Source organism: Hipposideros armiger, unplaced genomic scaffold (genome assembly GCF_001890085.2).
Source record: "Hipposideros armiger isolate ML-2016 unplaced genomic scaffold, ASM189008v1 scaffold_944, whole genome shotgun sequence".
NCBI lineage: Eukaryota > Metazoa > Chordata > Mammalia > Chiroptera > Hipposideridae > Hipposideros > Hipposideros armiger.
In genome coordinates this window covers 329,319-355,483 of record NW_017732294.1, presented here as the reverse complement: position 1 = coordinate 355,483, position 26,165 = coordinate 329,319, and the positions used below count along the sequence as shown (strand labels likewise).

Below are 26,165 nucleotides of genomic sequence, written 5' to 3'. Positions count from 1 at the left end.
CCAGCTTCCCAATTCTCTTGTAGATGGAAAATTTCTTCAAATGGATTTTAAGGGCACAAGTTTTGGACTCAGCTGGGATGGACAGGAACACATGTTGCTTCTTGCAGTATTTAGACATTTGTTGTAGCAGCCCCTTGAGTCCCAAATCCTTCCTAAGGTCTCCTTCTGTCCCTTCATTATGCATCCCATATATTTAAAATATTTTCATTTTCATTTCCCTTTTAACTCTGTACTCCTAACAATCTAATTTACTCCTTCTTATGAGAAAGCACCCCACAGTTATAACAGGTAGCTCTCCAAGTGAAATTCATGGCCTAGCAGTCCTCATAGTTAGACTCTCCTGGTCCCCAGCAAGATTCCAACGGTTTTGTTCCATGCCAGAGCGTATGTTCTAGGTTCCTTAGGACTACAAAAGCTGCCTCTTAGGGGACGTTTACTCCTTGTCCTCACATATGACCCAACAAGCAAAGCACCCTCAACAAACCCCTGAATCGAAGGCTGTGCTACTCATATCCTTCTTTCCCAAGACCTTGCCTTGCCTGGGGTTTTTAATTCTCTAGGTCTTGTGTAACCTGTAGTACAACATTCTTTCAACAGTCTTCCTCCCTCCACCCCCCCCCCCCCTGCAACAGTGGTATATGCCTCTAGTTGTTCCATTTCCTTTTGTTTTCCCCCTATTTATTTCTTAAGGTCCTGTGTTTTCTCTACCATGTGTAAGGCTAACACTGTTTGTTGGATAATAGTGCCTTTTTCTTCCTTTTCTTCTCTTTGTTTTGTGGTCATGACATTTGTTTTCCTAACATACTTCTTCAGGTTTTGCATTATGGGATCCCTTCCATAGTGACAGCTGTGAAGCAAAGAAGTTCCAGGTCTACATAAAGTATCCACTGTTCAAATAAAATGTCCTTAACCATCTTCACATCCCTAAATAGAAGAATTTCTCCCAGGAGTTATCCCTGCATCATTATCTAACCCAGACCAGACCCATATGTATTGAAATCCTACTTTAGTGATTTTATCTTTTCTCCCCTTCCACTTCCCTTAGAGTCCTAACTCCCTAAGTGCCATGGGTATCTTCCCTTCTGGCCCAGGCCAGATCTACTTCCCCAATGACAAGCACTGTGTCAACTGAAACTTACTAAATAATGCTCATTGTATTCTTTCTCTCTTTTGATTTTTTCTCAATATTTTGTAATTAGTCATCAAGAGGATTGTAATCTGCTCTTATTAATGACACTGTTTGTAATTTTCAGAGGGCACCTCAATAGCATTCTGAATCTGAGTTCCCTTGTGGGATGGGAGATCATTTCATTTCAGTTTACTGTCATATTTTCCCTTTTCTGTTAAATCTCTATGATCTGAGTTATCTTCCTTGATCTAATAAGAGAAAATATACCCTCCTCTTTCCTAGACTCATATAAAAAAGATTTTAGGCCTCAGGACATCTTTGGAGGTACACCCTTCTCTTCTTTTTCATGTAGGCCAAATTTGACCTCTAAGATCTTAAGCCTTCTCTACCTTCATTTCCTGATAATCCCCTGGTTTGCCTTCTGACATTTCTAAAGCTAAAACAGTCTCCTGGGCTGTGGTTCTCTGTTCATTTAAAACATGCTGTAGTTGCTCTGCTTGCTGCCAAGGTCCTTAAGCTGTTGCTGTGCCAACCAGACTCTCAAGGCCAAGGCATTAATGCCAGTCTTTTTTTAGCATGTTGGTTTTCTGTTCTGATTTTTTCCTTTGGATTTATAGTAATTTATTGCATTGTTCCCCAGCCCCCCCACCCCCACCCTGCCAACTCAATCTTAGAAGCAGCCATATTCCCTATGTATTCAGGGCTCCCACACTTCTTGATCTGGTTTCCAATTAAGCCTATCACCCTTTGGGTCTTTGAAATCCACAATCAGGATCAGGGTCTACCTAAGGGATAATCATAACCAATTCAATAACTTGTGTTAGGGGAAAGGGGGGTCTTAGAAACATGGCACACAAATCACACACATCTTTAAGTGAGTCACACTACATTACTCTCTTATAATGAGTGTAATTCAGAATAAGGTAAAAAGCAACATAATATGGGTAGCTGATACCAGTTACTAACATTTAAAGCCCTAATCCTCGCCCACCAAAACTCAGTCTGCAGCCATGACAGAGGAACAGAATGGAAAATGGGGGAAACAAATGATGGTATCTAAAATCATGCCACTGTTTTAAAGAGAAAAGATGTGTCTACAAAAAGACATAGAAGCTTTGTTCATAATAGTCAAACACTAGAAACAATCCAAGTGTCCATTAACAGAGAAATGGATAAACACATGGTGGTGTTTTATTACATGTAATAGTACTCAGCAAAAAAAAAATAGGTTAAATATTTCTGGCAAGAATATTTCAAAGGTGCTGTTGTATACTTTATATTGTTTCACATCAGGAGGCACATTATAATGCCAGCTTGTCCTAATAATAGTAGTGAAAAATTTGAACACTAAGTTAAGATGTCTCCATTGATGAAAAAATTTTTCCCTTTGTAACCAGTAAGTTATCAGCAGGATGATACTTCTAAACTACATCCATATCCTTTTCTATAACAACATTTCATCCAATGAGTTTAGCATCCATTGATGATCCTTACCTAAATCAATTATTACATTAGGGGTTCAAAAATAAAAATTTTCTGATTTTATCATCCTTCTACATTTATTAGCTGCCATTCTTCTATAAAGAAAAAGCTTTTCCTTAAAAAGAATCTTTTTTCTTGATGGAATATCTTAAAGGTATTACTCTTAGGGAAATAGGAATGTATAATGGTAACACCATACTATTCACACCCTTTTAAACCATTTAAAAATAAACCTTGTTTTTATGGAGATCTTTCTGTCTAAGTACTGTCTGATTACTTTTAATGACTGTGTAGGACTTTACAGTATGAGCATACCAAATTTTATTTAACTAGATTCTTAATGAATGGACATTTTGATTGTTTCCCAATATTTTGCCATTCTTAACAGTGATGCCATAAATATCCTGTACATTTCTTTTGTGAACACACTGGAATTGATCTCTAGGTATTGGTAGGTCCCAGCATATTTCATTTAAAATTTTGTTAGATATTACCAAGCTGAGCACCATCAAGATTATGTCTTGACAGTGTTGCACAAGAGTGCCAATTTCTCTATACTCTTACAATGCAGTGTGTCGTTATTTTCAAAAACCTCTGCAAATCTGAAAGGCAAAAAAACTATACCTCCTGGTAATTTTTTATTGCATTTATTTTATTATGAGGTTGTGTACCTTTTCATCTGTATGAAAACCACTTGTATATAGTTTACTCTGAGTGTTAACCCATTTGTCTATTAAGTTTCTTTGGTCATTTCCCTTACTAAATACATATTAAGGAAATTAGTCCTTTGTTGTATGTGTTACAAACTTTTCCCCAGTTTCTCATTTGCCTTTTGATTTTATTGATAGTATTTTTCCCATGCAGAGAAAACATGGTTTTTATAGTCAAATTCATCAATATTATCTCTTTTCTTTAATAGTTTCATTATTTTGCTTATTTTTAAAGTTTTTATTGAAGTATAATGTACAGAAAAGTGCACATTATCACATATATCATAAGTGTGGTTCCATGGAGCACTTTCAGTCAAGATGGTGGAGCAGGTAAATGCTGTTCTGGCCTCCTCTCACAACCACATAAAAATTGTAACCAAACTACAGAACAACCATCGAGACCCTCCTGAAGTCTAGCTGAACAGAAGTCCTATAACTAAGGACATGCAGAAGACGCCACCTTGAAACTGGTAGGAGCAGCGGAGACGTGGAACAGCTGGTCCCACACCCATGTGTGGTGGTTAAAAATCAGGAGGGCTACCTCGGCTGTGGAGGACTCCCCCTGGGGAGTCGGAGGTCTCAGGCCCACACTGGGCTCCCCAGCCCAGGGTCCCAGTGCCGGGAAGAGGAACCCCCACAAGAGCTGGCCGTGAAAATCAGTGGGTATTCCATTCATCCAGGTGATAAGGAAAACTGCTGGACACCCGGACATCCCCTTAAAGGCCCACGCACAAACTCGCTACTTGCAGGCACTTACCCTGGGTTCCCGAGGAGAGACAGCAGCTCAGGAGGTGCCAGACACATACAGGGAGAGACTGAGTTGTGTGGCCTCACAGCCAGGGCCGGAGGGACACAATCCGCTGTCCCTGTGCCAAGCTCTCCTCCTATGCAGCCAGCAGGCGGGCGCCATCTTTCCTGTGTTGAGCCCTCCCCCCACGGTCAAATCTGAATCTGATTGGCCTGGTGTGCTCTGCTCACTTCGCCCTAATGAATCCTTGGGACCCTACGCCACCCAACTCGGCATCACCAGAGGCACATTCTCAGTCAGTAGCCAGCCTCACCCTGTGCTGCAGTCTTTATTGGACAATTCTCGGGGGTCTGTGAGCCCTAGGCAGGCAGTGGCTGGCCGTGGTGTGCCCTGAGACTTTTGCTGGGTGGCCCCAGGCTCAGCACTGGCACCAAATCTGAATTTGCATTAACCTGGTGAACACCACTCACAACACCCTCCTGACTCTCTGAGACCCCACCTCACCAAACTCCCATACTGCCTGAGGCTTTTTCAGCAGCTGAGGTTTAGGGGAGCTGGCAGGTGGTGGCAGGCCTATAGGTCCCCTGTGCAGTTAGCTAAGCAGCCCCAGGCTCAGTACTGGTGGCAACCATCCTTGGTTCACAGCGTGACCTCTCCCATGCACCTTAAGGTCCAGCACAGGCAGCAACCACCTGCAGATCACTTTGTAGCTCCTACCAAGTGATGCCCGGGCAGTCACAGGCAGTGGGTGACCTGGGCCTGCACCAGAGCGCCTTCCAACAGGCCCCAGAAACAATAACCTGATGGCCAGCTTCAGACCACAGCAGAGCACTTCCCAGTTAGTCCCACAGGTGGCACACACAAAGGGCAGTCTCAACAGGCACTAGAGCCCACTGGGGTAAATCCCACCAAGTGGGATAAGCCCCCTGCACAGGAGCCTGTAAGCTGTGGATGTGGCCAAACCCCACAGCCTCTCAGCCTGAGGGTCAGTCCCATCCACTGACCTGCCAACAGCAATCAAAGCTCAACTATAACAGGAGGGCACACACAACTCATACAAGGGACATTTCTGGAGAGCCTGGAGCAGGTGATCAGGGACACTGTGCCAGGTTCCCACAGGGCACCTACTACATAAGGCCACCTGGCCAAGTCTGGGAGACATAGCAGCCCTACCTAATACATGGAAACAAACAGAGAGGCAGCCAAAATGGGGAGACAAAGACACATGTAGTCAATAATATTGTAATAACTATGTATGGTGTCAGATGGGTACTAGATTTGTTGGGGTGATAGATGGGAAGGGGTGGGGCGCTGGGTGAAAAAAGGGAAGGGATTAAGTAGTACGAATTGTCAGTTACCAAATAGTCATGAGGATGTAAAGTAAAGCACAGGGAATATGGTCAATGATATGGTCATAACTATGTACTAGTGTCAGGTAGGTACTAGACTAATTGGGGGAATAACTTCATAAATTATACAAAATGTCTAACCATATGCTATACACCTGAAATTAATATAAAATAATATTGATGTCAACTGTAACTGAAAAATTAAAAATGTTTTACATAACTTTTCACTCAGTCTGCCACTGATAGTACATTAGCTGTAATAATGGAACTATTATTATATGCAATTGACACTACACTAAATTTTATCTTTAAAATGACATATTTCTCTTTGATCCAGGAGTTGACTAATTTTCTGTTTGTAGCCTCATAAAAAGACAAATACTAGGGGATAGGGAGCTGGCATGATTTCTAAGGAATAAAAATCAGAACTACCAGGAAAACATTTGCAAGTGTTAAGTAATACCTGATTGGTTTTTTTTTTTTGGCAGAGACTCTGGGATAGAGAGATAGTAGTAATTTGTCCCAAATCACAGTGGGAGATCTAGGCTCACTATCAACTCTGATTCCAAAATAGGAGGGAGGGTGGAAGGTGAGGTATAGGTTACTGGGACTGGCATTTTGTGACATTAGTTTCTCCATAACAATGGATACTTCTATCCATTTTTTCTCTTCTTAGGTGCCTAAAAACAGAAAATCATTAGTTACTTTACATGTGATTATTCAACTTAAACCAATCACTGGGAGTTTTTCTATTTAAATTATTCAGTTGTATCTCTCTGTTTCATCCGTGGGCTCCTAGCATCTAGCACAATACCTGACACAGAATGAAATATTTATTGAAGAATAGCTAATGTCAGTATTAATATTTATCATCATATTTTTGAAGTGTTATAGATAACATGGCTTATGCTGGAAATAAGTGTTTTGGGTTAGAGACATGGGCTTGTGATGCGACAAGCACAGAGGGCTTTTTGTCAGCTATTTTAAGACGATTAGTTGTGTGAGCCTGAGGAAGTTTGCTTCACCTCAGTGTGTCCCAATTTTCTTATATGTAAAATAGGGCAGACGCCTCCCTTGCAGGGTTGTTCTGAGAAGTAAGTCATGTAATGTCCTAGCACATAGTAGACAATAAATAAATGATAGTTATTATCTGGGGTCAATAGAAAGGAGGACATAGACTAAGAAACTCCATTATGATTGGGAAAGATGTTTTGGGGAATTCATGCCCTTAATACAGACGTTCTTAATCTGTGAATCCTGTGAAATTCTATAAAAAAATGTGTGTTCATTGCTCTGGGGCGAAGGCCCATTGATTCTTATTACCTTCTTAAACTGCTATGTGGTATGAAAAGTTTAATAACCACAGCTCCAATTATTTTAGGTAGAATACTGTATTAAAACAGTGTCATAATCACTCCTCCCCCAAATTCACACCATTGGAAGCTCACCTCCAAGACAGATCAAATGTCTCTAGACAAAGGACCTGCCATCTTCCTCCTAAGCTCTGGTGCTACCTCAACTTTGGCCAAGGGAGAAAACAAGGGAGATGTAAAACCACTTGGGAATAATGGTACCACTTATCCAACCCTGCCATTGGATTAGTTTAAGAAGTCTTTCTTTAAGGCCATGTTAATCAGAATACACAGAGCGATGAATATACATTTGTAATCTCCATCACATAGGAAACTCATAGAAATTGGGAGACATAAAGCTTCAGAACATCAGAGGGGTCCAGTTCTGGGGGCTTCAACTGCTCTGGCCCTCATTCTCTTTACCCCTGAAACTCAAAACCTTTTCTAAGTCTAATGGGTTGGCAGCTTCATTTCAGCCTCTCATGGTGTTAAAATCATCTGTGAATTGATAGTAAATTGTTTTGTTTTAAAATGTCTTTACTTAGCAAAATAAAAAGTTGGTCACTTCAGAGACTCCCCTCTCCATTTCTTTTTCCTTAAAAATTTCCAGGTGTGAGATTCAAATCTGGAAATCACTGAATTAAGACAATGTTGCAAGAGTCCAGGTGAAGTAGTATGAAAGCTTGAATTAAGGCAGTTCCAATGGAGATAGACAGGCAGGAGAATTGAGAGTGGCCCATTGGATGTGAGGACGGAAGAGAAAGGAGTCACTGGTGAACTTTGCTCTCTGGCTTGGGGCTTGGGCCACTAAATGGATGAATGGCAGCACCATTTACTGAGCTAGAGCACACTCAGAGGGTAAAGGGAATATGAAATGATAGTGAATATATAAGTCTGAGGAACTTGCAGAATGTGCACATGGAGATAGGCAGCTCATAACTGAAAATGTAGCCTAGGAACTCTGGAAAGATTTGCAGGAATCTAGGTGGTAGTTGAAGTGGTAGAAGTAAATGAAATCATCAACTGAGACTAGAGGGACACACTTTTCCATTTCTTTCAGAAATGATGTTTAAAAATAAGGTGGCGGTAGTTGGCTTCCTGTGCCTAGCCAGGGCTCCAGGCTCTGATGGGTTCCTCACATGGTCTGGGTACTTGGGAGCAAAGTTCAATGTTTCTAGATTAAAATACTGAGCACAGTCAGAACAGAGTTTGGGAACATCCTGATAAAAGGAAACAGGGTCCATGGGTGAGTGGTAAGCTAAAAAATATAGGAAATGTAGAGAAGTATGGAAAATCTGATGTCTTTTGGGTACTAGGCAAATTAGCACTTATTATGTTCAATAAACAGCTTTGATACTTGGAGAGGACACCATTTGTTCTAAGGTCTTTGAAGACTGGACACAGTAGAAAATGATGCCTCAATTCAAGGCGCAGAAAACTCATCTGCACAAAACTCTAGCCCAGTGCTTCTCAAACTTGAACATACACACCAATCAACTAGGAATCTTGTTCAAATTTACATTCTGATTTAGTAGAATTGGTGTAAGGCCTGGAGTTCCCAGATGATGGTAATGCTGCTGGTCCTATTCAAAGTGTTACTGAAAGTGTGGTTAGAACTGTCTATGGCAATATGACATCGATCAATGGACTTGTTTCAAACAGGGTGCCAAATTTTTGTGACTATTTCCTTTTTTTGTATGTTATGTTTGTTTAAAAATGTAATTTTACATGTTGAATTGACTACATTATGGCTTTTACTTTGTGTATCTTATTTCATTTCACTTAAATAAATTCTTTTTTTTGTATTTTATGATAGTATCAGTCTGCGATGGATTTGAGGGAAGAATTGGACCCTCACCACAGCTAGTTTGAGAAACACTGCTCTAGACAATGAAAAACTTTTTATTTGAGATGTAGAATTTAATTAGAAATGGTTTGATGTAGAATTTAATTAGAAATGGTTTGATTTCTGTTACATAAGATTCTAAAGCAGTCTTTTAAACTTTTCTTTTTATTTATTCCATAAACAATAACAAAACTCAGCTAGGTAACATTATGACAGTTCCACCATACACTCAGTCACAAATATTTAAACCCTTTGCAACAAGAACAACAAAACCAGAGGTGTTACAAGAATAATTTACAAGAAAATCTATAAAACAGCAAGAAGCTCACAAATGTTCATTTTCTTTTGCACAAGATCACTACACTCTTTCACAACATGTTTTGTGTTACAAAATTCCCAACAAAAATGTATTTTTTTTCTTTGTATTGTGGTTTCTAAAACCAGAAACTTTGAAGTAAATATCCTTTTATGAGCACCTAGTGGTGCAGAAAAGGAAAACTCTCACATACAGACACTTCACAGCACTTTTCTAAGAAAAATATACACTTACAAAATATGTTACAAATTGGCACACTTAAAAATATACAAGATTTTGTAGGCGTCTTAAGAGTGATCCTTAAGCTTTATACTTCAATTGACTCTACAGATTATTTATAAAACTGAACTCTAAAAGAAAAAAGGCAAATAATTTCCTAACATTTTAAAGTTGGAGTGTAATATATCAAACAGAAACTTAGGTTACATTCATAAAAAGGGCCTCTAATGCTTTTATTTTAAATTTTCTTAAATATTTAAGGGGCTTGGGAGAGGAGAAAAATGGAGATAATAATTTTCTTTAGCACCATAAATCAGTAATTTACTAAATTTACTAAAGAGGTGCATTCAGTTTTATGGAAATTAAATTAAGGACTAGTACATTCAAAACTCTGTAGGCAGCAAACTCTAGTCAGTGCTACAGCTTTCTACCCTCCTCGCTGGGAGTCCAAAACAAAAGGCCTCTTCTGGTTTTCATTCTAAGCCTTTCTTTTGTGCTGTAAAACTAGGCATCTCTCAAAGAGGCAAAACGATTTCAGTATCTTTTTGGAGGGGATGTCTTTCTAAGACTCAAACACCAGTGAGCCCGTTAGATGGACACACATCCTTTCTAGATCATGTTGATGAGTGTTTCTTTAGGCTCTATTTACCCAGACACTGATTTTAAAAGCCTCATTCATACCTTCGACTTTGTACTAAGTGTCTCTTTCTTACATTGTCCTTCTCTAATGTTTTACCTCTTAGTTATGATTCTGAAACCAAAAGTACATCTCAAGTATCATGGAGCTGTAATGGGAGCTCTGAGTAAAAAATGTGCCTTAAAGGATAGCCTGAGTACTGCCATCAAAGTCATGCTATGCTGGCTGAGGACCTTCAAGCAGATGACAGCGTTTCCCAAGTTTAAACAGCCCAGCTGAATTTGGTTTTCTCTCTTATTCGGGTACTTGAGAAGCCTTTACAAAATCCCTGGCTCACATTGTGTTGACAAGATCCCTATTTGTTACTGAAATGTTTGATTTTGGTACTAAACCTTCTAAACGTAATCATTCGCTTAGTGAATTTTATGATTAGAAAACAAATCTCATATTAGTTTTATTTCATAAGAAGGACATAGTCCTATAGTGGTGGGCAGTCATTTAAAAAAACACAAACTATAAATGAAAACAAAAATTCCTTAAACTAGATAACTTCTCAAAAATCCAGGGGAAAAGAAACCTTTCTAGTTCTAGCACTAGTGGGAACGAGCACGTGCTCCATTCTCCTCTTCAGTACACAAACTTAGCTCTCTTCAATTCTTGGATGATCTGCATCAGACTGATTCAGCTTGGCAAGAGCAAGCTGGGTTAAGCGGTCCTTGGATGTTTTCTCCTTTAGACGGTCAATGCTGATGATTACAACCCACTAAAATGGAAATTCAGTCAAACTGTGGACCCTCACATAACAGAACACAGGATGCCAGCCAGTTGTTTTCAGCTTGGGAAGCATCCTTTATACCTCTCTGTTCGCACACACTTACCTCCCTCCCCCTAGCACACACAGATGCATCCCAACAAGGAAGAGTTCTGAGAAGATGTAAGTTGTCACAAAAGCCCACCTAGCACCAAGGACTTCAGGGAGATGGCTAAAGAAGTAATGGTGAAGGTAGTGCAGGAGGTTTGAAAACATTTAGGAGAAGGTAAGGCCTTAACACATCATTACACAGAGTGCCAAGATGTCAGCAGAGAAAGCTGGGAGGAAGCTGGCATATGAGACACTTGAGGGGCCCCTGGTTCAAGCCCAAACATAATCCGAAAGTCTCAAAGAACCTCCGTCGAGACCACTCTGTCCACATAGTCCAGCACCTAACCAGGGCAGAGAGGGGATCAGGTCTATTCTTACAGATTTCCAAGGGAAAGGAGCTCCCAACTTGCCTCAATCGTGTGATGTAATTCTGCGCGTGTGGGTAAGCATGTTTCAAATTGGATTTGAAAGTGGCCAAGGCCATTAAAGGGAAGGAAGAGTGAGAAGGTTCCTCTCTGAACTTCTGCAAGAAAGCAGCCTGGCAAAGGGCCTTCTATTCTGACACTTTGGGGAGGTGGAATATAAGATTATAAAAGAAGAAAAATTCTCAGACCAAGGAGTGAGGTTAAGTAAGGAAAATAAGGGAGAATACCATTTCCAGGAGAGATGAAGTGGGAGACATTCATAGGAAGTAGCTGCTCAGGGAGCAGAGGTTTGCAGGTGGTGGCAATCGGGAATTTCAGACCAGGGAAGACTTCCTATATCTGACTTGACTTGAGACATTACTGTTAGGGCAAAATGCTATTTTTATATCATTGGTCCTTACGAAGGCAGCTGGTTGAATAAGGGATCTCCAAAAAGTCAGGCCTACTATGCTGTGACAGAAAGAAGAGCTGTGAGAGCAGAGACAGGACCAACAAAGCCCTCAAAACTGAAGAAGTCAGAACATCATGTACTGGAGAGAGGGATGAGGCATGCCCTAGACTTGGCCCCGAATGCACTCCATAGGAGAAACTGCGAGTATCCATTCCAAAGGACTAATGATAGCCAGTCGTACAAGGAAATTGTTTCCAAGCTTCAGGCTGTCCTTGTACTCCACCCCCACCCCTTCTCCAAAGCTGAACTGATACTGAGAAAAACTGGGACAACTGCTCCCGTCGTTACTTTTTATAAGACACTTCGTATCATGGAACATTTTCTTTATTTCTTCTTTGATTGCCAGCAGGTGAGTTTGGAGTCTGGCAGAGTTGGTGATTTCAAACCAAAATTCAGCTGCGAAACATAACAAACAAAAACAATGCAAAGACCAGTTCCTAGGAGCCAGCCGCAGAATTTACTACCAACAGCTATCAGAGTGGAGAAATAGAAGAAAGTGTTCCACTCTGATGCTTTTCCCTTTTGGATGGCAGCTGTAGAGCAGGAGACATGTATGATCTGGTGCCTTTCCACTAAGAAATTTTCCAGGACTCCTCATACACAGAGCATCAAAACCCAGGAACAGGTCTGAAGCAGCTTTACAAAATGCTCCTCACCCACTCACCCTACACACACACACAGTCACACCATCAACAACGACAGGCTTGTTCATTCGACTACCTAGCTGTAAGTAGCAGAGCAGGCTGGTGAAAGGAATCATGGGCTGGGAAGTGTGTATACGAATACATGGGACAGGCTTCCTTCCATTTCTTTCTGACTACTTTCAAATGTTTGTGAGTATATTCAGGTGGCAATAACTAGGTAGGTTCATAGTTTGCTTAAATTTTCCCTTTTGAAACATCTTCCCTTTTTAAAAAATCCCCTTTTCCCCCACCCACTTATTCTCCACCCTCCCACCCACAGCTTATATATTCACAAGTTAATAGGTTAGCAACAATATTAGTAAGATAGTAAGATTAACAACAACAACAACCAACAACAATAATATCAATCCCCTATATCTGTATAGCACTTTATGATCTACAAAGCGCTTTCATATCCGTTATCTTATCTGTGCCATAATGCATCAGTCATCAGACACACAGGCCTTCAACTGTGCAAGGAAAATAGATCAAATGTTAGAAGTCAAGTGGTAAGTAAAGGCGAAGAAAAAGCTAGTAGTGAGGGATGTTCGAGCTGTGAAATTTAAAAAAAGGGGACTGAATAAAAATGTGATTTCAAAAGTTTATATAAAAATGGAAATTTAAGTTTAGTGTGTGGCATCAAATACCAGTCATTCTCAGACTAAGTATGTATGGCCCAAGTTAGTTGTGACCACGAGTCGTTCAGCTTATCTGAGATGCCTTAACGTTCTCTTTAAAAGACATTGGCATTGCAAGATAAAACACTTAAAGAACACTAAAGCATGATATGAATGCACTTTTGACAAAACGGGAATAGAACATTTAGGAAACTACTTAAATAAAAGCAATCTATGTACTTCATTTATCATTAGTGTTGATTTTATAGCTATTTTATAATTTATCCCAGACTATTATAAAATATATAAAACTGAGATATAAAGTATCAGCAATATAACTTTGCACTTTAAATAAATTTTCAGCTACAGGTTTTGCTTTTAGAAAACAAACTTTAAAGCAGCTGTTTTGTTTCCTTGTAAAAGGTTCTATAAATGTATATACTTGGGTCCTTGATGGACTTAGCTGTTGTGACTTCCAGAGTTTTCCAACATTTTAACCCTTAGACAATGGAACAAACAGAGCTGTATTGTGCCATATTTAATTCTTCATGTTTCCACACAGGACAGTAGAGTTCAACATTTTTAAATAATGTATGTATGCATATATATATATATATATATAGAAACTCATTAATGAGCTTTAAACTGGGGTGAATCTGTGAGATGAAGTAAGGACATTTGGCACATGTCAAACCATAGCCTTTAAGTTTTGGTAAACTGTGTAGCACAACATGTTTTCCCACTGTGATCTATAGGTGCTATCCACATAAGTGGGGGTGGTTAAGAGTGAGAATCACTGGAATGTTTCTAGTAAATCAACAGGGACAAGCTCCCCAAATACTCACAACCAAATGTTGAGATAGAAGGAAAATATATATACAACAGAGTCACTTGTTTGTAGTTTGGCACAATGTTTTCCTTTTTTTCTTGGGTAAATAGCGCATAAACTACGTGTGCAAGTGTGTGACTTTTAAAGTCTTTTACATAGAACATCAGATTAAAGTTTGCTTCCAAAGACTTATTCTCACACTTTAAAATTCTTTTCTTTAAGCACTTACATGTCAACATACATACCACAAGGCATATTTTGAAAGAAATAAAATATAAACATCAAATGTCTTTCTGGAAAATGCGAGCCTCTTCTTCAAACACAGGTAAAACCCAAAATGCTGTTTCTGCTTTTAGGAGATTGGAGTCGGAACCCCTGCAGAAAAACCAAACAATTTACGCCATCTTAGTTAGCTTTTAGCGCATGTCCCACAAAGGGATCATACAATCAATATTTGTTTACATCATTCTAGATGCCGTATGATGCAGAAAAAGACACAAATAGCAGGGCCACTAAAAAGCACTCCTAATTGCTGCATGATGAGATTTTGTTTTCCAAATTATGCTCTTTTTGCTTAAATGATCTTGGCTTTTGGTCTGTATAACTTTTGAATTCTGTTGAAATTTCTTTCTTTCTGCAAAGCCCTTCCTTCCCAAAACCATTCAAGAGCATATTCTAGTTCTATTTTCTCAATAAGTAAAAACTAATGCTGAATAGCAGAAAAAGTAGCCTTGTTAAAGAGCTGATCCCTAGCCAAGCCACAGCCAAATTGCCCAATCTTTTGGGTGGCTTAAAGGTATAGAGATTTTCATGCACTTTAATCTTTTCTTTTTCATTTGAAAAAGGGGAATGGGAAAGTTGCTTTCATGCAAACTTTTGCTGTTAAGAGGGAAAAAATGACAGACTGCGGGCTTAGCAGGTAGTAGGACAGCTAAGGACGCATCATCTCAGCCATTTCATTGCAGTATTACCTCAGTTTTTCAAAAGAAGCTGTCCCAGCCTCATCCTTGTGGATCTGTTCCCTCTCCATGCGCTTTCCCTTACACTTCTCATCTCTGAGAGCCTTGGAGCTGGATTTGTGACGATACAACTTTTTGTGTGTCGGTCCATTATTGCCTAAAGTGCTCAGGTTATTATACTTTTTCTCAAAGAAGGCAGAGCGAGAGTCCTCATTATAAGCAGGCAGGTTTGCATGAGTAGAATCACCTACCGCTGCTTTCCCATTGCTTTTACTCACACCCTTGATGGACCTGTGATTCTTAGTGGCTCCTGGTGACCCGTTGTTGACCTTTTTCTTAGATTCGTGTGGTGTCCCAGCCAATATTTTGAGGGTTTTTAATTTCAGACTATTGGACTCAGGGGAGTAGACTATGTTGGGGTCCCCATGGTGTTCCATGGGTTCCCAAAAGGGCTCTATGGAGGCCATCATGAATCTCTGCACATCCGCCATACCGGAAGCAATGTTGGACAAGATATAGGAAGGCTCCTGAAATTCCCGCTGGTCATCATCCAGGAGGCTGTTGGTGTTGGTGCCCATGCTCATGTCGCTCCAGCCAGGGCTTCTCTCCTTCCCCAAAGCCCAATCTCCAGAAAGTCCCTTCTGACCTGGCATCTTCGTTGAGGCCCCAGGGCCATCACGTTGGATGCACTCGGCCAGTGCCTTCCCTGAGGAGGACACGCTGTTGATTTGACCTCCCCCACGGCCAATGCCAACTTGCATTTTCTCTCCATTGATTGCAGCCATGTATTTCCCTTTCTTTGTTGACTTAGGGACCTGGCGAGAGGTTTTACCAGATGCCTTTTCAATCCCTTTGTTGGTGGCTTTGGGAGATTTTTTCCTGGTGTTTTTCTGAGAAGAGCTTTGGTTCATAACCCCACTCTTGCTGGGTGAACTTTTCTTTCTCGATTTTGGCACTTTGTTGTTCGCATTCATTTGACCGGATGGATCATTAAACGTTGGTAAGCAAGGGGTTTTTTGGAGTAGGCTGACAGAATCTTCATCATTGAACATATGGAACTGAAACTGATGGTTACTTAAAGAAAATCCATCTTCCACTTGGCCTTGCTGTGAAACGGCACTGCAGTCCCACTTGATCTTGTCCATATTGCCCAGTGGTCCTGGGACACCCTCTTGGAACCCCTTTAGTGTTCCTAGTGTCTTGATACTCTCACATCTGGTAATTTGAGGGGAAAGACTGGGGGTGTCAGGTGGGGACACCTCTGAGAGGGAAGAGTGGCGGAATTTGTCAGGAGTGAAGTTGGATATATCCAGGAGGTCAGTGGACTCCTTTAGTGGTGCTATTTCATCAATGCTCTGCTGGATCACCAGCTTGGGGCTGCAATGGGCCAGGAAGTCATCAGTGATATCATCCTCACCATCTTTTTCACAGGACTTCAAGGTTAAGGAGCAATAATTGCTTGAGTTGACAGAGAGTGGTGCCATGGAATCAAAGCTAAAGAGTCGACCATCATCCATATTGACTGGGCCATGCTGGAAAGGAAAGCAGATCTCTCCATGGTTAAAGTGACATAATTGATAAGAGTCATCAGCTGACAGTGGAGTGTCTTGCACAGAGGCATATAGGACCTTGTTGCAACTACTGCCACCACTGTTGAGGCAGACTGGATTGTATGCGGTAGTTGTGAGGTTATTTTCCATGGATACTACTTGGGAGACTCCAAATTCACTGGATTGGGTTGGTGTTGTCTCCCTGGAGACTTCAGCCATGAATTCCTGGGAACCAGAAGTAGGCTTGTTAGGCCACGCACTTCCAAAGTTGCTTGATTCCATTTTGAAGTTTTGAGATGATTGTTGCAGCTCAGACTCAGAGGGTGAGGAAAGCGCACAGTCCTGGGCACTCTGAAGAGGTACAAAAGATTTTTCTGTTCGAGTGACGCTGCCTTCATTTTGCTCTGGAGAGTGGTGAGTGAAGTAGGAAATACCAGTGTTATTTGACAAGTCAGAAGCATCTAACAGTGTTTGCAGATACCCTCCAGGGATAACAGGTATATTGGTGCCAACATTAGCAGATGATAGAGGCATTTCAGAAGAGCACGTAGTTGGTAGGAAAGTGGAATTCTTAGCAATCTTTGTTTCATGAAATTCAGATAGATGGGAAGTGTTTGAGGTCCCAGGAATAGCTTCATTCTTTACATTAGCCTTGGAGGACCGGTCTTCCGAAAGAGGGCTCATTTGAACAACTGGCTTGCTTTCTTGCCCAGCTTTGATTTTCTTAGATTTTAATCTGGCTTCACTTTTGAATTTGATTTTGTTGAGCACTTTCCTCTCTGGCCCCTTAAACTCTGCATCTTGGGCTTTGGCTTTCACTGAGTCAGGGCCTGTGATGTCATTTAAATGTGATCCATTTGCACAGCTGGGGGCAGCCAGAGGTGCTGATTTCAGTATACCCTTCAGGCTTCCATCTTCTTTGTGACTACTGGCTTGCCTCTGATCATTGCAGAATGAAACCTGCTTACTGTTTGCTGAAGTTTCCATGGATGGAATTCTTTGAATCCTGTGCCTGTTGCCAAGTTTAGATTTTCGTTTGCGAGCAGGTGGCAGGAATGACACCTCAAAGCTACCTGCTTCAAAGCTTTGCTTTGGGCATAAATGTGTCTTGTTGGAGTCTGTGCTGCTGTTTATCTGCTTCTTCTTCTTCTTCTGCCAGAAGGCCTTCAAGGGGGCCAACTTGGCATATTTGTTTAGCTGATTCTCACTCAAATTCACTGTTGTCTCACTGGCATCCACCCTACCCAACTTCACCAGCATGTTCTTCTCACCTTTAAAGCGATTGATGATAATATATTTGATAATAACAGGGGGCTCTTTACGGGTTACTTTTCTTCTCTTTTTGGGACACCATTCATCATCGTCTTCCTCTTTGGAACCACCTGGCAGCCATTCCTTCCTCTCATTTACTTTTTCACCCTCTAGTGAGTCAACATCATATAAATAATCTTCACTGTACCTGACTTTTCTCTTGGCTCGCAGCCCATAGTTCTGCTGGGAGGAGGAGCTGCCAGAATTAGTGTCCCGAGCCATATAGCGGCTACAGTCTTTGATCTCCCCCATGGCATCATAAGAGACCTCAAGGAAGGAGCTGTCATCACTGAAATTCCCTGAGGCCTCCAAGGAATTGGCAAGATGGCCCTGCTTTGGATTCTTAAATTGCCCTCCCTCGGTCCCAGTGCATGATTTTTTTAAGGCAGATTTTTCTCCATTTTCCTTTCCATCTTTTTTCTCCACACCTTTGTCTTCCTGTCCTTCTTCTTTGCCTTTCTTCTTGTCCAGGTTTTTATCTTCCTCGCTCCAGATGATGCTCACGTCAGGGACCCTGAATTGGGAAAAATCGCTGCTCTGTTTCAGGGCCCCACTCTTGGACTCTCGCTTGGAGCAGGTGGTAAAGACACTGGGGAAAAAGTTGAATTGGGCATCCTCCTGCATCAGAAGGGTGGTCTTGTCTCGAACATTGTCCTGGAAGGACTCATATCGAATTTTCAGGGAGCAGACGTCACTGCCCAGTGTGGACTCATCATCATCAAACATGTAGTTATCGACATCTTCTTCAGAGAACAGGTTGACAGACAGCTCATTTTTGGAACAGAGGTCAAGCAGTTCAATCTTACTCTCACTAATGAAAGTTTCAAAGTAACCCCAATCCTGATTGGAATTTGCCAGCAAAGCCTCTTCTGTATTGCACTTATCTAAGAGTAATGCCTCATAATAACTCTTCTGAGCTGGATCCTCCAAGTCGATGTCGGGTTTCTCGGCTTCTCGTCTATCTCCTGCCCTTGATTTGTGTAGGGGGAAACCAAGGAGCTGGTCTGAGAGCAGCTGCTCTCCGTATTTCATGTTTTCTCCAGCATTAATACACTGAATCCCTATATCAGAGACTGCACAGGTTTCATAATCCCTATTTAGATCACCGACTTTTAGACTGATGCCTGGCTCAGGATCTACTGCATCCTTGGATTCCATGAAGCAGCCCAAGCAAGTCCGGCTAGGCTGCATGAGGCAGTCCCCGTTCAGAGCGGACATGCCTGCAGGCTCCATTATGGCGAATGGAGCTTTCTCACACTCACTGGGCAGTGACCACGTGTTCAGGCCTTTTGTGATGCCAGATGTGAGGGAGATAGCATTCACAGAAGCACTGTTAGCAGCGTGCTCAGGTGCTTCAATCAGGCCCAAAGGAGAGGGAGGGCCCTGTATACAAGGCTTCTTAGAGGGCAGAGGCAGGAGACCCCGGGGGTACATCACAGTGTCTTTTTGAACCACTGATATAGGCTGGATTGGTGCAGCAGCGTCTAGACCTGTGAATGACTTCATTGCCATATCCTGGTCCTCTGAGTCTAGAGAAAAGGGGGGAAAATGACAGGAATCGAATTAAAGATCTTAGACCAGACTCATTAACTCTCTTTCCTTTGATCGGTTTCTGCTCCTTGATCTTATTATGTGCTAAGCCTCAGCTCCTCTAGCTTGAGAACTGGAAATTACAAAGTTAAAGAACAACCCTGATATTTTACACTGAATGTTCATGCTAGTGAAAAATATTATTTCTTTAGGTTCACCTTTTTCTTTACATACAGACTTTCCTCAGAAATAAGGAAAGAATTGGAGTGACTGCTTGATCAACTGCAAAGTCAAAGCTTTCAGGGTAAGAAAATGCTCTGATGGGACATTCATGGTTCTGGGCTATGAGGCTCAGTCCTATCCTTCAGACATCTGTTCTGGAAGCTCCTACTGAATCTAGATGTCCCAAGCCTCACATCAGAGCATATTTCTAATTCACAAGGAATCTTGAGGAACTTGCCGTATTTTGCTGTGTATAATGCGCACTTTTTTGCCCAGATTTGTGAGGGGAAAATAAAGATGCACATTATACATGGGAAGTACTAATGTGTATCTATCTAAATGTTTTTAATTCTTTTATTTATGCTTATGAGTTAAAAGTAAAACTCTAGAAATCAATGATTTCCGTATGCAGAATAATACCCCGAAATACGATCATTGGTTTTGTTGAATTTACAATGAACTTGCAATGAAGAAGAGTTCTTGGCTTTCTATGATGCGTAAATATCAAAAATTTGTTATTTACCGGTACATAAAATTTCTTGTACATTGTATCTGTTATTGTGTTTTGTAATTATTTATTACATAAAACTTCTTATACCACAATATGTTAAAAAATAAATGCTGAAATTCTTTTATAATACAAAAACCAAGCACCTAAATACAAACAAATAAAAATTTGAATTAAAAAATTAAAATGAAAGATTGTTTTCCCTGAAAGTTTGGGCCAAAAATGTGGGTGCACAGTATACAGAGCAAAATACAGTAAGCATTTATATGACAGTGATGATTTGGGAGAGCTCAGGGCTTGGATTAGGTATGTCTTAGAGACACTTCTAGCTCACTTAGCGATTTGGTTGAATAAAGTTTAGGATTAACATCAATCTCAGAGGCATTTTAGACTTAAGCTACCCAAACTTTGTGGATACTAAAACTCTATAATAATAACAAAGGACTACTGGGGGAGATATTATATACTATAATGGAATGCACTTACCATTTTCTTTGATCCCATTAATCAGAGTGTTTTCTCCATTGGCTGAGGCAACAACAGCCTTATCTTGTTGGTTATCCATGAATGTAACCTCTTATTGTTTCATTCCAAGTCCAAATGCTGTCCAACCTGCACATTGGAAATATATAATATCAGTCAGTAAACTTGCTTTTTCTCTGTTTTAAGGTTATTTCATCTAGAGAGATCCTAAAAGGCTCACTGGAATTCACCTGTTTGCAGACTGGCTTTATTACTGCTATTGTTTTTGTTTCATATTTTACACCTACCATAGAAGTCACTTTGGAAACTCACACTTCATTGTCACATCCTAGATCCTTCTATCCCCTCTAGGCTACCATACTATTCAAAAGCAGATGAGCAGGCTGAGAATGGGGCTGAAATCTGAGGAAGCAGGCAAGCTTACACCTTCTTCCTGATAGTAACACATTTAACTTAACCAGTTAGGAAGGATGCAAAGCGGAGTGCAGAGTAACCTGGGCTTAAGGGGACTGTTTTTCTTGGAATTGGCTTTATTTCTGTTTGCCTCATTTCTACTTCAGATGATCTGATGCTCTTTGAAAACAAGCCAATTCATATAGACACACACATGCTAATGGTGAAAGAGGTAGAGAATTCGTTCCTTGCTTTCTCGACTTTGGTGATCTTAACTGTGGTGTTAACAAGTATTCTTCCAAGCCCAAAGCAGGAGTTTAAAATGTGACTACAAAGAATGTCTGGAATTTATGAAAAAGTCCAAGATCACCTGGCATTTTTAGGGCATAGAACACATACCTACAGCCCCTCATCTCCTGCTCACCCACCTGGATGGTAGGTTTATGCAAAATGATAGGAGACCTTTTAGAAATCTTCAGCCCTTCTTTCCGTGTGAATACAACAAGTAAGTATCTCTTTCTCTTTTCCCTGGCACAGGTGGTTTATTGGCTATGCTCAAGTCAGGTCTTGTATAAAATGAGAAGAAATTTTTGTAATTGTGTGATATATAAATGTTAGGGGAAACCCAGGCTCATCTAACATGTTTTAAACTGGATGATTACCTAATACAGACTTCTTATTTTACAGACAAGGAAACATGCCTAGATAGGTAAAATATCATATAGATTGAATCATGTGAAACTGTGTCTGCTTCCTGCTTCTTGTTTCCTCAATGCTGGACCCACCGTTTATACTATATGCATGTGTTTGGATAAGGGAGCACACAATTGAGATTCTTATAAGAGCTGATTGGCCGTCAGTAGTCAAAGTTCCCATCCCTTGGCAAGGAGGGCTCATCTGTATGGAACTGAATGAGCCCATCAGATGGCTGAGCCTGTGCCTCAGACACGACCTTATAGGTCAGATGGAGTCATACCGCCATCATGGATTACTCTGTGCACATTTCTTTTTCAGGAACTCAATATAACTTCAGGTATCATTTCACCCCCTTTTTAACCCCTCCACTAATTCCATCTTGGCACGACTTGATAAGGAGCAAATTATGTGTAGATTTCAATAATTTAGTGTCTTCTTGTCCCTTATGCTTAAGGCTAACAACAACAAAGTCCATTTTTATCACCAGGAAGACCAAGGCACGGAGAAGCAAAAAATAAAATAAGGTCACAAAATAACATATTGGCAGGTCTGTGAAAGGAACCTAAGTCTCCTGTCCAAGAGACAAGCTGTTTTTTTCTTAAAACACAAAATGCTTTTTCTATAATTCTTACCATTTCCAACCCCTGGCCCCCCAAAAAGCTATAGAAATGTAAATCTCCACATGTTACAGAGCTATACTCCCACCCCCTTTCAGGCAATGAAATAAAGAACAGCTGCCTCAGATAAGTATTGATTATTAGTAAAAATTAATGTACCATAAAATATATATAGGAGCAATACAATTAAGTATCAAGACTTATCCAATCTTGTCAGACAGAACAAGGACATAAATGTCCTCTAATAGAAAAATCTGACCAAGCACCCAGGATTTACAGCTCGGAAGTAAAGGGACTCTTATGAGGTTGAGAATAGAAGAAATACACTTTGGCAAGAAAAGAGGTGGAGGGTGTGTGGGAGCTTGGGTTGGGGAAGGGAGAGAAAGGGGGTGAAGACACCCATTAGGTGGTCGGCTGCATACAGCTACAGGAATTCTCTTAGTTTGAACTTGTAATCACCTTGTGAGGTTGGCTGTACTAGGTTCCCTTTTTCCCAAAAGGGAAACCTGAGTATCATAGATATTAACTTAATGTTGATCAATTATTTGGAGCTTTGTTCTACAGATTTAGAAGGCCAAACCACAAGCAGACAACCCTTTTAGTCCTTTCCTACGAATTTTCAAATCTCACCTCTGAACAAGACAACCTAAAAGTATATATTTTCCCACGTTTGTATTTATTTATACCTTGGCTGCTTATAAAAATGATTTGGGAGAGAGATTATAATTTTCGATAGCTACAAACAGCTCTGTGGTTGCTTTAGCTTTTCCCCAGTGATCAGCATTTTGGGACAAACTTTGTGGGGTTTAAAAAATCTATTTTGAGCTAAAATTGATTAGCATTTTTTGAACAACGTACAACAAATTGTTTGCTGATTGTAATGGCAATGAAGTAACATTAGCAAGGAAACAGGTATTTGGAAGCCAGAAAAGCACCCCCTCATACCTGTCTTTCCCCTGGGCTGGGTCTCAGGATGCTGTCCCAGGAAGCTGCTATGCTCTTCCCCAAAGACCTTTGAGCCTCAGGTCTCAGAGTCTAGATGACCCACATCAACCTTTCTGTTGGGAGCTGCCCTTGGCCTTTTGCAACTGGAAAAAAAAAGCAAGGCATCAAAGTAAAATTATGTTTCTGTCTATGAGCCTTTGGGGTTTGAATAGTGCTGATCCCTGGGATACCAGTTTAAATCAATTCAGCAATTGAGTAGACACCACTCATGGTCATGGTGGTGGAAAAGACAGGTGAGTGGGACTAGATCCATGTTCTCACGGTGCTCAGAGTCACTGGGGAAAACAAACCATAGACAAATTCTAATAAATGTATAGTAAATAAATGTGTAATACAGTAAAAGAGAGGCAAAGTTTCTATGGGAGTTCCAAATGAAGAGAAATCATTGCACTTTTTGAAGTGGAATAATTCTTCCCTGAGCACAAGGCCCTAAATAATTGATCATCAAGTTACTATCTATGATGCCCAGTTTTCCCTTTTGAAAAAACAAAGGGAACCTAGTACAGGCAGCCTCACAAGGTCAGGGAAGGTTTCACTAGTAGCAGCAACATTTGTGATGGACCTTGAAGGATGGTCGTTCAGGAGGTGGGGTTGGGGAGGCACTGAGGAGAGAAAGGCATCCAGGCTAAAGGAACTTCATGAACAAGTTACAGAGCCCCAGGCCTGACAACTTGCCTTAAACATTTCTGTTTTGCCTTGTATTCCCCTTTCTAGCCTCCGTTTCAGCTCCTTCTCCCATGTAGACAGAAGAGAGAGGTCAAGGGCTTAACAGATGGTTGGATTCCAGGCCAGATTAGCCTCAGCAATATGAGTGCCAGGATTTTCATGAGACTAAAGCAAAGTGAGTAATAAACTCAACTGTCAGGTCCAACCTGGATAACGAAGTTGACAAGGATCTTAGCTGTCATACTGGAAAGGAGACAACACGCCAGCAAGCCGTTATAGATGGGAGATCTACGGGTTTGGTTGGGGACTGACATGGAGCAAGCAGATGGGAGTGCTGTAGCAAACAGGTCCACAGAAGCTTTCCAGGCCAGGCTAGCCAAGCTCTGTCTCATCTGATTCTTCCCAGTTTAAGTCCAGTCATCTGACGGATGACAGAATCAGTAATAGTAAGAGAGCACATTCTTATCCATAATCCTGCTTGGCTCATTCCATTTGCTAATACCTACCAGGATTTGAAGATAGTAAGTTAGAAATATGGAGGTATGATGCTTTTAAATACACGTTGTCAAGGTGCTCAGAGTCTGTTATACAGAAACTAAAGAATTCTATATATCTCAAAAGTACTGTATGAATCTACTTAATTTGTCATGATAAAGATTCCCAAACTTGGGCCAGCCGAGTGGCGCGTTGTGTATCTAAGGATCAACTAGCTTTGAGCAATCTATAATTCATTTAATTCATTTTGAGTCATATAATTCTTTTTTCATTAAAAATCAAAATTATATGTACAAGGAATAATTCACATATATGAAGAGTTCTGAGTGAAGTTTCATGTAATAATGAGATGAACATAAAATGCACACATTGCGGGAACTCTCTACGCTCTTCCTTCTCATGTCCCTTCCTGTATTCCTCTGATTATTGTACATTTGTACCCCAATCCTGTCAGAAGTAGCTGCTGCTATGTCAGGGTTCTGTATGTTCCACCTGCCTTCATTTTTGGCAACTACCAGACTAAGGCAGTGTGTGTGTGTGTGTGTGTGTGTGTGTGTGTGTACTATCAGGCTCCTGAGCAGCAGCTATAATGGCTGCACTTTTGTCCTGGCTCAGTGGCTCAAAATTTGGGTCTCCCTTCGTCTTGATCTTTTTGGTCTCAGGAACAGAGGACTGATGTCACCATATTCCTCAATTCATCAGTGATCACAGCAAAGCTTCTTTCTTGCCATTATTCATTTATTCCCATTTATTCTGACATTTTTCATAGGTAACCATTCTAATGTGGTAAATGTGCATCTTCGTTTCTATGTGTTTTTAAAAATGTGTATTGTTATATGTATATATATTTTAACACTATGTAAATGATGTCCCGCTATAGATATAATTCTCTTAATTTTTACTATGAACCATGTTTTAAAGACCCATTCATAGTGCTATGAATCTGTTCTGTTTATCCGCTGCATAAGGCTATGGTATGCACACACCCAGGATGCCTGGCCTAGCACTTTACATCCTGAGTTTGAACCTAATTCAACTGCTCTGGAAGGCAAAAACAATGGAAGATGACCTTTGAGGCACTTCATATGGCAGACACTGTTAGGTACATACCTTCAACTTCCCTTCCCATGAAATATCATTTAAGAAATTATTCATCTACAGAAATACAAAGAAGGAATTTAACAAGGGATATAGACAAATTTAGAGGAAAATGTCCAGAACGAGGGGACACAAGTTAAACTCAGGGGGGAAAATTCAAGAAATATGTTTTCTGTCTTCAAATACCTGAAGAGCTATCACAAAAAAGGTGAAACATATGGACCAACAGAGATATCCAAAGATGAAATTGATGCCTGGGGCAAAGGGGAAAAACACTTCCCTGTCACCAGCAGAATTCAAGCAGAGGCTGGGCAGCAGTTCAACAACAGGAAGAGAAGCTGGACTAGATCACTCTAACTCTAATACTTTCTAATTATATGTGACAGGAAAAAAGTCAGTAGTACCAATTGGAGATGAACTCAAGGAGCTTTTAAAAAGGTTTAAAAGGTAACCCAGCAAAGCTAATAAAACTGGGTCCTACTCAAGCTACCCTGCCACATGTTTGAGATAGACAGTAACAGAAGACATTCCCACACTCTGACACCAAGTACCACCTGGGATATGGGCCATGCTTTCATAAAGGACAGAGAGACAGCTCAAGAACAAGTGGCTTTGGGCATGGAGGAACACTGCAGTTCAAACCGAATCTTAACAACCAATCTGCCATGTTTCCCCCGTTTGAAAGCCTGATGACATGACACTCCACTTGGCCGTACTCCTCAATCCACTTCCAGCCCAGGCTCAATGACGATCAAGGTTGGCAGAAGGCAGACAACATGCCAATTAAGTGCAAACATACCCTGAAAATTAAAATGAAAATCAAATGCCAACGCTGTGAAAACAAACTAGCAGCTTCCTCGGAAACGATGAAGAAATAAAGGCAGAGAGAAAACAAGAAAAAAACCTGTTCTTAGCCTTCAGTTCAAGGCAGGTGGTACCTGCTAATGCTCAAAAAGTACTATCTTCCTTTGGAGATA

General features: G+C 40.8%; 1 protein-coding gene across 1 annotated transcript; it reads right to left on the bottom strand.

Annotated features, from left to right (window-relative positions):
- Positions 1 to 8,765: 8,765 nt before the first annotated feature.
- NEXMIF (neurite extension and migration factor) lies at positions 8,766 to 23,006 on the bottom strand. The gene is made up of 4 exons (XM_019630789.1): positions 22,870 to 23,006; positions 20,222 to 20,347; positions 14,627 to 19,004; positions 8,766 to 14,030 (listed from the first exon to the last, which is right to left on the bottom strand). Exons 2-4 carry the CDS (start codon positions 20,298 to 20,300, stop codon positions 13,937 to 13,939), a joined length of 4,551 nt encoding a protein of 1,516 aa, XP_019486334.1. The 5' UTR covers positions 20,301 to 20,347; positions 22,870 to 23,006; the 3' UTR covers positions 8,766 to 13,936.
- Positions 23,007 to 26,165: the final 3,159 nt, after the last annotated feature.

What these genes read in the sequence shown, in the direction of transcription:
- NEXMIF (XM_019630789.1), bottom strand. Translation starts at nt 20,300, where the DNA reads ATGGATAACCAACAAGATAAGGCTGTTGTTGCCTCAGCCAATGGAGAA. An exon ending in TAATGGGATCAAAGAAAATG is followed by an intron (nt 19,005 to 20,221) that starts GTAAGTGCATTC and finishes CCTTTTCTCTAG; the next exon opens with ACTCAGAGGACCAGGATATG. An exon ending in GCTTCTTTTGAAAAACTGAG is followed by an intron (nt 14,031 to 14,626) that starts GTAATACTGCAA and finishes GTTTTTCTGCAG; the next exon opens with GGGTTCCGACTCCAATCTCC.